The sequence below is a fragment of the Garra rufa genome, chromosome 4, assembly GCF_049309525.1.
Source record: "Garra rufa chromosome 4, GarRuf1.0, whole genome shotgun sequence".
NCBI classification, from domain to species: Eukaryota; Metazoa; Chordata; class Actinopteri; order Cypriniformes; family Cyprinidae; genus Garra; species Garra rufa.
In genome coordinates, this window is record NC_133364.1 from 58,743,277 (window position 1) to 58,755,526 (window position 12,250).

General features: G+C 40.4%; 1 protein-coding gene across 1 annotated transcript; it reads left to right on the forward strand.

Moving 5' to 3' along the window:
• Window positions 1-265: 265 nt before the first annotated feature.
• Window positions 266-2,044, forward strand: LOC141333056 (protein NLRC3-like). The gene has a single exon (XM_073838000.1). The coding sequence runs from the start codon at window positions 266-268 to the stop codon at window positions 2,042-2,044; it is 1,779 nt and encodes a 592-aa protein (XP_073694101.1).
• The last annotated feature ends 10,206 nt before the right edge of the window (window positions 2,045-12,250 follow it).

Here is a 12,250-nt window from a genome sequence, read left to right on the forward strand (position 1 = left end):
GAAAGACAAAATGGAGAGAAAAATTGGGTATCATCAAGACATGATTACAGTCACACAGGCAAAAGTTCATTTAAGCAGGTCAACCCATGTTGTACAGCATCACATTCTGTTTAATGTGCTAGAAAACCATTATGTTAAGGAGTATGAATTGATAATGCACCAGTTATTAATAATGATGATATGAAAAAATTGTCAAAATTGTTTACTGTTTTTTCCATTTTTTATTGTAGAGCTGGAAAATTTCTTGAAAACTCACAAAACCAAAATGAAGAATAAAGCTAAATGTATTTTTGAGGGCAACAAAGATTATGACACGGATCTGAAGGCTGTTTACACAGAGCTGTTCATCACAGAGGGAGATATGAAAGATGTCAATCAGGAACATGAGATTCTGAAGATTGATGATGCTCTAAAGACCCAGAAATCACAGGACAAACCAATCAAATGTGAAGATATATTTAATGAACTGAGGAGAAAGAATGAGGAGAAGATAGCGCTGACCAAGGGAGTTGCTGGCATTGGGAAAACTGTTTCTGTGCACAAATTCATCCTGGACTGGGCAGAAGATGAAACCAGTCAGGATATAGACTGTGTGTTTCTGCTTCTATTCAGAGAGATCAACATGATTAAAGACAGAAAGATCAATCTCCATGAGTTTCTGATGAGATTTTATCCTGATTTGAAGGGCCTGGAGAAATCAAAGTTATATACAAAATCTAAACTTGCGTTTATATTTGATGGACTTGATGAGAGTCGCCTGCGTCTGGATTTTAGAAGTAAGTCACTGGACACTGTTGAGGAAAGATCATCTGTAGATGTGCTGTTCACGAATCTGGTCAAAGGGACTCTGCTTCCATCAGCTCTTGTCTGGGTGACATCACGACCAGCAGCAGCCAATCAGATTCCTCCTCGATGTGTAGGTTTGTTCACTGAGGTGCGAGGATTCACTGACCAACAGAAGGAGGAGTACTTCAGAAAGAGAATCACAGATCAGACTCTGGCCGACAGAATCATCAAACACATTCAGACGAATCGTAGTCTCTACATCATGTGCCACATTCCTGTGTTCTGCTGGATCACTGCCACAGTACTTCAGCATATTCTCATCCGGACCAATGAAGAGAACATCAGCACAACACTCACTGAAATGTACATCCACTTCCTGCTGATACAGATGAACATGAAGAACCAGAAATATGATGAACAAGAAGAACAACAAGACACCAAGCTCCTGGAATCAAATAGAGAAATGATTCTGAAATTAGCCAAGCTAGCATTTGAACAGTTGAAGCAAGAAAACATTGTGTTTTATGAGGAAGATCTGAAAGCATGTGGTATTAATGTGAGTAAAGACACTGAGTTCACAGGAATGATCGCTGAGATCTTTAAGAATGAATATGGCCTTCATAAGACAAAGGTTTTCAGTTTTGTGCATCTGAGTGTTCAAGAGTTCCTCGCTGCAGTGCATGTGTTCATCTGTTACCTGAAAAAGAACATGCAGGAGCTTCAGTTTTTCTTTGAAGATTCACAAACTACAGCCAGACAAAAGCTTCAGTTCTTCTTTAGAATTGTCAAATTTCATGATTTATCAAAGATTGCCACAGATAAAGCAATGCAGAGTAAGAGAGGACATCTGGACCTGTTCCTGCGGTTTCTGATGGGAATTTCTCTGGAGTCCAGTCAAAAGCTGCTTGAAGGCCTGATCAAACACACTCAAGACACCACAAAGAGCATCAGAAAAACCACTAAATACATTAAACAACAACAACAAAACCGTTATATCAGAGATGAAGCTTTAGTTAACCTATTCTACTGCTTACATGAGCTCAAAGATCATTCATTATTTGAGGAAATCCAGAGTTACATCAGTTCAGATGAAGGTCCAGGAAGAGATCTCTCTTCTTCAATGTGCACATTGCTGACCACAGTCCTGCTGATGTCAGAGAAGGTTCTGGATGAGTTCAACCCAAAGAGGTTCACGTCAGATCCTTCAAACTATGAGAGACTCATTCCAGCTGTGAGATGCTGCAGAAAAGCCCTGTGAGTAATGTCTTCTGTCTTCTGTCTGGTTTGACATTCACATTTGCTGAATCACTGTTCAAATATGTGGAGGACTAGTTATGGGATGATTTTAGACTTAAATTGATTAATAGATTTACTCACAATAATCCATGTACTGCATACATTGTCTGCATGTCTCTTACTAACCACAAACAAATGCCTTTCAATTGATATCAGTGTAATTCAGGATTACAGTAAATTATCGTGTAGCGATTTGTTCAAACATAGACATGTTTTTTAAATAAAAATGCTCTGTTCTGCATTCATATATCAGAAATTGCTCATGCAATAAGGATTATGTGCATTTGTGGATCAGGTGACACGCGTGCATTTATTGATGTCTTGTTCGAGTCAATCTTGTGCAGTTCATTTGGATTTTGAGACTTAATTTCCGTAGTTTACAGCATTTCACACACAAACTAGCCCCAGTGTGATTCATTAACGTGTACAAGATTTGGAAAAATATCCAATTTAATAACTAAAACAAATGCTGGTGTCTGCAGAGTTAAGAATTACATTAATGTGCAGCATTTTGTTCAAACAGAGACATATTTTTCAATACAATGTTATACAATATGTTATAGTTTGTACGAAAGTATCATAATTTGTGCATGTAGTGATTAAAATGTGCATTTGTGGATCAGGCGACACAACTCTTCTGAGTCGGTTCTATTTGATTCATTTATCCTTGCTCAATCCACACACACACATTTTCTGTAATTCAACGGCAGGTTATTCATTCCTTGTATTATTATTATTATTATTATTATTATTATTATTATTATTATTAAAGGGCTGTTATAGTAGCTCATTTGAGCCATTAGTAATTGCACTTTTATATTAAATTAATTATACTATATTGAACCAATAAGCCTTTTAGCTATAGTGCAACATATTCTCAAGTGGACTCATAAACTTTGCTGGCTAAAGGAATGACAATGTCTAGAGAAATAATAGCTATAGAAAATTTTTTATATATATTACATTTTTTACTATATTAAGCTTTTCCTTTTTTATTCTGTTTTCGTTTTTTTACATAATGCTACATGTACTGCGTTAGGCTAACTAAGAATTTTTTGTAAGTCGCTTCGGATAAAAGTGTATATTATATGTAAATTTAAATGTAAACTAATGAGTCTTTTCTAGGATAGCTTATTCCGCGCTCAGGCAGACACATAAAGCTTGCTAGCTAAATGAATGACAATGAATGTATAGACAAATAATAGCTAGAACATATTTTATTTACTTATGTGCAACAAAGCCGTCCTTACCTAACCCTAAACTATTTAAAAAATATATATTGTCTATCTTTATCTATCTGATTCTTTTTTTTTTATTACACAATTTAAAAAAAACTCACACTAGCTTTCTCTATTTATTCGCATTTGTAAAAGTGTCTGCAAAATGACTAAATCTAAATGTAATGTAAACCCATTAATGCATTATTATTAAAAACTTGTTTCAAAAATCAATTGTGGAAAATGTAATGAGAAAGAAAGGAAACATTACTCTCTGGTCTACTTGGAGAACGCCACTGAAGACACTGTTTACCGCGGTCCAACGAGATGAAATGAACATGACATGAGTTTATTCTCACCATTTTATTCAGACTTTTCCTCGAATTTTAGCTTTTTTCTTGAAACACAGCATCTTTATTCTCAAAATCCAACTATTTTATTCTTAACATTGTATTGCAACATTTTTCTGAATATTGAGTTTAATCTCGCATTATAATAACTTAATTCTGGAGATGTTTTTTATTGTTTAGTGCTATAATCCTATTTCCAAATGTTTCATATGAACAATGTTGGCTTTTTGAATTTGAATGCTACAATCTATTATTTATTATGTACCCCAGACTACAGAACTACTTAACAAAAATAAAAAAACATGGTGGTCTTCACATGAAAAAATAATCCTTACGTGAGCAAATATGTGCTTATACTTTGTGCTATAACACAGACAGGTGAATACAATAGCCGTGTTTCCACTGTCGGGCCAAAAGCGGGCGTGCTAGTGCGTGCCAGAGCCAGTCGCGTTTCCACTGTCACTTCCGGGGCCTGATCGTGCCTCGTCGGTGCTTCCTCAGGGCCAATGGCCCGGGTTTTTCGGCCCAACGAAAACCTTGGGCCAAAGCGGGCCAGCCGGGGCTTGAGGCGTGGTCAAAGTGAAAGGCGGAGTGTGTCTGCGGTAAGATGCACATTTCGCTGTATTACTAATACATGGCTCTTCTATGTATTTGGGCCGATGACAGTATACAACGCCAGTTTGACGGCGTCTGCAGAAAAAAAGACGTGATAAAATACATCGTTGCTGGACTCGCAAAGCTAAATATCCAGCGCACCACAATGCAAGTTCGAGACAAGTTGAAGAAATTGCGGGCGCAGTACAAAGCCATTAAAACGTACAATGGACAAAGCGGTGCCCAGAGAAGACACTTACATTAGGTAGATATTATATGGAAATGCCGTTTTGATGGGCACATTACTTAAATGGTTATCTGATGGGGCACCTTTTGTGTCCTGTGTAAATCAGGTCCTATTCAGTAGGCTAATCGTTACACTATTAACTGTTGTTACAGATTTGTGATGAAAACATTTAAATGCCTGTCTGATTAATATCTACTCGTTTTTAAATTTGGAAAAATGCAAATAAGATCCTATAAAAATGAGATCTGATGTATAAGTTTAATTACATCGTCCAAAAAACCCCACAGAAACTCACCAACACACCTTGATAAATTGTTAACATGTACCTGTATCTGTACCTAAATAAAAGCATACAAAGTTATATTAGAAGTACAACTGTGTAGTTATTTTTTGCAGTAGTGTGTAGATGATATGCAACATTTAGTTTAATGTAATACAAAGTTAGACAAAAGACTTGTGTGTCGGTCATAAAAACAAAGCTTCTTTTCAAGTGATTTATTAATGTAATACAGTATATTACAAATATTGCTGCTGCATAAACAACTGTTGCAGAGCACTTCTTGCATCAGAACAGACATCACCAACATTAGACGTTTCTGCATTCGCTGTTTCCGGCTTCCACGTCGCTTTATTGTTCTTTTTCGCCTTGCAGCTAATATAAGCTTTCGCCGTAAACGCTGCTGAGCCTCCGTCTTCGCATCTTGTTTTCGCTGCCTCATCTTCCACCAAGAAAACACCGAAAGGAGCAAACAGCCGCTTCGGCTCTCTGCCTTCGATAATCACACTACGGTGACTTACTTTCAATCTCCCCGCTGAAAGGGGAGAGGTTTCGTGACGTTTGATTCAAAGAGGTGTGTAAACGGCGGGCTTTAGGTTTGCGCAGCGAGGCTACTGGCTCGATAGTGGAAACACAGCTTACTTTTGGTCTTGGTGCTTGCGACTCGAGGCCATTGGCCCCGCCCGGCACGCTCTTAGCACTGGCTCGCACTGGCCCGACAGTGGAAAAGCGGCTACTGACGCTGAATGGGGAGAAACCAAAGCAAACAGAACAACGGGGGGAGACAAAGGGAGAATCCAAAGCAAACAGAACAACGGGGGGAGACAAAGGGAGAAACCAAAGCAAACAGAACAACGGGGAGAGACAAAGGGAGAATCCAAAGCAAACAGAACAAAGGGGGGAGACAAAGGGAGAAACCAAAGCAAACAGAACAACGGGGGGAGACAAAGGGAGAATCCAAAGCAAACAGAACAAAGGAGGGAGACAAAGGGAGAAACCAAAGCAAACAGAACAACGGGGAGAGACAAAGGGAGAATCCAAAGCAAACAGAACAAAGGGGGGAGACAAAGGGAGAATCCAAAGCAAACAGAACAAAGGGGGGAGACAAAGGGAGAAACCAAAGCAAACAGAACAACGGGGGGAGACGAAGGGAGAAACCAAAGCAAACAGAACAACGGGGGGAGACAAAGGGAGAAACCAAAGCAAACAGAACAACGGGGGGAGACGAAGGGAGAAACCAAAGCAAACAGAACAACGGGGGGAGACGAAGGGAGAAACCAAAGCAAACAGAACAACGGGGGGAGACAAAGGGAGAAACCAAAGCAAACAGAACAACGGGGGGAGACGAAGGGAGAAACCAAAGCAAACAGAACAATGGGGGGAGACAAAGGGAGAAACCAAAGCAAACAGAACAACGGGGGGAGACAAAGGGAGAATCCAAAGCAAACAGAACAACGGGGGGAGACGAAGGGAGAAACCAAAGCACACTGACAGAACTGTGACAGCGAGAGGCGACGGTGCGATTGAACAGTGTTAATAAAATATGCCGTAATTTTTTGGTCATATAGATCATTTGAAACTGTAAAGGGTCTTATATTTGTGTACACTTACAATAGCAACAAAACTTGTGATTTTGAAAAATAACGCTGCACTTTCTGCTGTCTCAGTTTAACTGGAGCGCAGAACAAAAATGAAGGGAAGCTCAGGCTTAACTTGAGGACATGAGAAAACTATCTATAGAAACCTTGAGATGTATACTAGAAAGGACCAAATACAAACACTCTCTCATTACTCTCACATTACTGTAAGTCCTATCAAAGGTGCATTTCTCTTGAACTGCGGAGATGGAAAATCATTATCGTCAAATTTATCTTTGCAGTCGACACTGACTCAGAAAACACTTTAGTAATAAGTGAATAAAATATGTTCTAGCTATTATTTCTGTAGACACTCCCTGTCATTCCTTTAGCCAGCAAGGTTTATGAGTCCACTTGAGAATATGCTGCACTTTAGCCTATAAAAGGCTTATTGGTGTAATATAGCATAATTAATTTAATAAAAATGTGGAATTACTAATGGCAAGGAATAAATAAATGACAACCTGCCATTGAATTACAGGGGAAAAAAGGTGTGACTGGGGCTATAGTGTCACTGTCACGCCCCTGGACTGTCTATGTTGGTTTCTCTCAGTGTCTCCCCCTGCTGGTCTGTGTGTATTTGGTTTCTTTCTTGTCCATATTTGGACTTCCCCCTCGTTAGCGTGAATCCCTACAGCTGTCCTCGTTAATCAGTGTGCCTTTATAAGTTGGTGTGTTTGTTTTATTCCGTGTTCTCCTGCATTTAATGTATCTACTGTGGATGTATGAAAGACTTTTGTTTATATTCTGTTGTTGTTTGTCCGTTCCTGTCTGCATCGTGACAGTCATCTAGTGGTCACTGATTTTCTACGGCTCAGCTGCGTGCACATTAATGTAATTTTTAACTCTACAGACACCGGTTGGAAAGCATTTGTTTCAGTGTAGTGATGCAAATTAGCAATTTTTCCAAATCTTGTACACGTAAATGAATCACACTGGGCCTTGTTCGTGTGTGAAATGCTGTAAACTGTGAAAAATCCAAATGTACTGAACAAGATTGACTCGAACAAGACGTCAATAAATGCACACATGTCACCTGATTCACAAATCTCAAAATGGAAAGGCATTTGTTTGTGGTTAGTGAGATACATGGATAAGATGTGTGCAGTACATGGATAATTAGGGGCCAAGCCCGAAGGGCTGTAGCCCCTATTGTATCTGTAGGCGTTCTTTATTATTATTATTATTATTATTCTGCTCGTCCAATGGGAGTCTATGGCAGCCCTATGAACGCAATATAGGAAAATGATGAAAATTGGCACAAATATAGTCATGACCATAAATAGTAATCTGACCAAATTTGGAGTCTCTAGAACCAACTCTATAGCGCCACCACTAGTCCAAAAATTCAACATAAAAATGCTAATAACTCCTGAACCACTAAATCTAGAAAAATGAAACTTAGTAGACATGATTCCTCTCATCACGCTGATCACATTGAATACCTTACATTAAAACTCCACCCGTTACAGTAGCGGCCATTTTGAAAAGTACAGTAATCAGTCTATTGGCTACTCCTCCTTTAAAATTGATCCAATTCTTCTCAAATTTGGCTCAGATGATCTCTAGACTGAGCTGAACCGACGAAACTAAGCCAAAAAATTTTAGTCATCTTTGTTCAAAAGTTATGATGTCGCAAAGTTAACGAGGTTGACCCAAAATTGGTTCAGAGGCTATATCTCTGCCAAACTTTAATCAATCGAACTGAAACTTGGTATGCTTTATTAGCACCATGGTCTGAGGGTCCTTGACAAAGTTGGGAATTGCGCCACCTATGGGTCATGAGATAGCAAAAAAGCATATAATAGCTTATAACTTTTGAACGGTAAGTCAGAAAATCAATATATTGGTGTCTCTGGATTCCTTGGGCCATGCCGAATCTGAGGATATCAATTATGCCAGGATCGACTGAACCGTGTGTCCGCCATTTTGAAATATGTCCTAAATTGCAATATCTTTTAAACCATTTGACATATCTGCACAAAAATCACTAAGCATCATAAACACAATGTCCTGGAGGTACCTCGGAAGTTTGAAGACAGCGCCACCTACTGTTTCAGAGATATAACAATTCTTTCAAAAAAGCTTATAACTTCTAAAAACATTATCCAAATTTTGAAAATTTTATAGAGTTTTATTCCCTGGGTTGTGCTGATTCTTTTGATGTCTCATTTGTCATTTTCCAGAAATGTGACTGTCAGCCATATTGAACTAAATGCAAAACAGTTTTTCCCCTACTCCTTCTGCAAATTTGTCCCAATTTTGTCCAAAATCTGGTCATATGATCTTTGGACCAAGACGCACAGAAATAACTAAACAGATTTTTGATATGCATTACCGTTCCTGAGAAATACCTCTCCAAAGTTGACCGTGCCTGTGTTTGTTGATTTATGCTAGTTAGCTTAGCATACAAATTGGTTAGCATGGTAATTATTTGCCATTCTTTTAATGTAGCTCTTTAGCTATCAGATCAACCATAAGCTACTTTATTATTAAGTTATCTTAGTATGCTAATCTGTCTACAACGCTTAGTCGTTCATTTGTGAGCTCATTCTCTCACCCTTCAACCTCTCTTCTGCAGCCAGTTGACTGTGGGTGACCTGAGTGGCACGCTCTGCTAAGCCATTGAATCCAAAGTACAAAGTCCGTTGTGTTGTGGGTTCGAGTCCCGTATGGTGCAACTTAATACATTTGTGCATAGCGTTGTGCTGTTTTAATTCCTTTATTATCCAGATCAGCATTGTACTAATCTGTATTCCTCCTGGATCAAACAAATGTCTTTTTCTCGGCCAATGGGACTCTATGACAGCCCTATGAACGCAATATAGGAAAATGATGAAAATTGGCACAATTATTGTCATGACAATAAATAGTAATCTGACCAAATTTGGAGTCCCTAGGACCAACTCTATAGCGCCACCACTAGTCCAAAAATTCAACATAAAAATGCTAATAACCCTTGAACCCCTAAATCTAGAAAAATAAAACTTAGTAGACATGATTCCACTCATCACGCTGATCACATTCCATACCTTACATTAAGACTCCACCCATTACAGTAGGGTTGTAGAGAGGTGAAGGACGGTAGAGAGGTGAAGGGCGGTAGAGGGGTGGTAGAGGGGTGAAGGGCGGTAGAGGGGTGAAGGGCGGTAGAGGGGTGAAGGGCTGTAGAGAGGTGAAGGGTGGTTGAGGGGTGAAGGGCGGTAGAGGGGTGAAGGGCGGTAGAGGGGTGAAGGGTGGTTGAGGGGTGAAGGGCAGTAGAGGTGTGAAGGGCGGTAGACGGGTGAAGGGTGGTAGAGAGGTGAAGGGCGGTAGAGGGGTGAAGGGCGGTAGAGGGGTGAAGGGTGGTTGAGGGGTGAAGGGCGGTAGAGGGGTGAAGGGTCGTAGAGAGGTGAAGGGCGGTAGAGGGGTGAAGGGTGGTAGAGGGGTGAAGGGCGGTAGAGGGGTGAAGGGCGGTAGAGGGGTGAAGGGCGGTTGAGAGGTAAAGGGCGGTAGAGAGGTCAAGGGGGTAAAGAGGCGATAGGGTGGTAGAGAGGTGAAGGGCGGTAAAGAGGGGAGAGGGGGTAGAGAGGCGATAGGGTGGTAGAGAGGTGAAGGGTGGTAGAGAGGTGAAGGGCGGTAGAGAGGGGAAAGGGTGGTAGAGAGCTGAAGGGTGGTAGAGAGGGGAAAGGGTGGTAGAGAGGTGAAGGGTGGTAGAGAGGGGAAAGGGGGAAGAGAGCTGAAGGGTGGTAGAGAGGGGAAAGGGTGGTAGAGAGCTGAAGGGTGGTAGAGAGGGGAAAGGGTGGTAGAGAGGTGAAGGGTGGTAGAGAGGGGAAAGGGGGTAGAGAGGTGAAGGGTGGTAGAAAGGGGAAGGGGGGTAGAGGTGTGAAGGGCGGTAGAGAGGCGATAGGGTGGTAAAGAGGCGATAGGGTGGTAGAGAGGTGAAGGGCGGTAGAGAGGGGAGAGGGGGTAGAGAGGCGATAGGGTGGTAGAGAGGTGAAGGGTGGTAGAGAGGTGAAGGGCGGTAGAGAGGGGAAAGGGTGGTAGAGAGGGGAAAGGGTGGTAGAGAGGTGAAGGGTGGTAGAGAGGGGAAAGGGGGTAGAGAGGCGATAGGGTGGTAGAGAGGTGAAGGGTGGTAGAGTGGTGAAGGGCGGTAGAGAGGGGAAAGGGGGTAGAGAGGTGAAGGGTGGTAGAGAGGGGAAACGGGTAAGGACAACGCTTAGTTGTGCTTTTGTGAGGTCATTTCCCACTCCTAAGCCTCTCTTCTGGAGCCACTTTACTGTGTGTCAACTCAGTGGCACACTCTGCTGACACACTGCCTCCAAATCTTGAAGCCTGTCGTGTTGTGGGTTCGAGTCCTGCACTGTGCAGTTTATACAATTGTGTGCAATGTTATTTTGATTTGTTTGTTATTCCGTGTTGCGTTCGGCGGCTTGGCCCCGTAATCGCTGCTTGCAGCTATATTTGTGCTTGAATCTATTAATCAATTCGAGTCTAAAATCATCCCATAACTATAGCTATCAGATATTTTCCCATCTATACTGTGCGCTTTTAAATATACAGTGTTCTCTTATGAATTGGCTTTGTTCTCTCAGATATTGAGTGTGTTGCTCAAAGCTTGTTTTTGCATCACTGAAGACCAGAAGAGCTTTTGTAATTCAGGTCACAAGTATAGGCGTATCTCCCTTATGGAGCAGTCATGGCCCAATGGTAAGAGAGTCGGCTTGTAACCCAAAGGTCACTGCTGGATTTGAAGGTGGGGATTGTGAATGAACAGCGCTCTTTCCATCTTCAATACTATGACTGAGGTGCCCTTGAGCTCCGGTGTGTGTTCACTGTGTGTCTGTTCACTTCTCACTGCTGTGTGTGTGCACTTGGATGGGTTAAAAGCAGACCACCAGTTTCTAGTATGGGTCACCGTCCTTGACAATACGTCACGACTTTCACTTTCACTTTTTTCAGTAAATGGAAGCAAACTGATTACAGTCAGCCTTCTCTACCCAAACTTCCTTAATGATTTCTTTGAACAGTTTGTTTTAAAGAACTCTTTCAAGTTCATTTAAAAACATGTTTCCTCTTCTTGTGGATTTGATTATTACAATACTTTATTTCCACTTCATCAGTAAAATCCTCAGCTTTGAGGATCATATTTGTCTTGGTTCTTTCCTCATTTAAGTTGAACAGATTCAGTGCATTGACAACTTGACAAAGACTGTGTCCAGATCATTGAGTCAGTGAGTTGAACTGGATCAGTTTGATTCATGAATGATTTGCTGCAGTTGAGCACAAATGCAGATGAGTTATGAGCTAAACCCCGATACATTTCTCATGCCTTGGAGTTTCTGTGACATTTGTGTTTACCTTATAGGTTACTTTAAGGGGTCAAGTGGTAATACTTTAAAATAAATATACAGTTATAAAGTATTTACAAATTATTATCAAATGATAGTTAATCAATAGTATATAAACTGTTGTTAACAGACATTAACAGTGAGTTCTTCATTCATCGTCAATGTAAATCGCAGTTTCTTTAATTATCTCATATATAAAGAGTTAGATCATGCTTTGGAAACAACCGCAAACAGTTCTCATATAACATTAGGTCATGGTATATCAAAAATGTCATTAATTAAGTGCTTAAAACCAACCTGTATTGGTCATTTCTTAAAATGTACAAATACATGAAGCCTATGTCCAAAGTTAAACAAAACCACTTAAAAAATAAATCGGCATAATAATGTCAAAATGAAATACAATACTTATTAGTTCAAGTTAAAATACATCAGTTAGGGATAGTCTTAGAGTTAGGTTTAGTGGGGACAGGATATACAGTTTAATTTATACAGTATTCTATGGCAGGTCCTTAT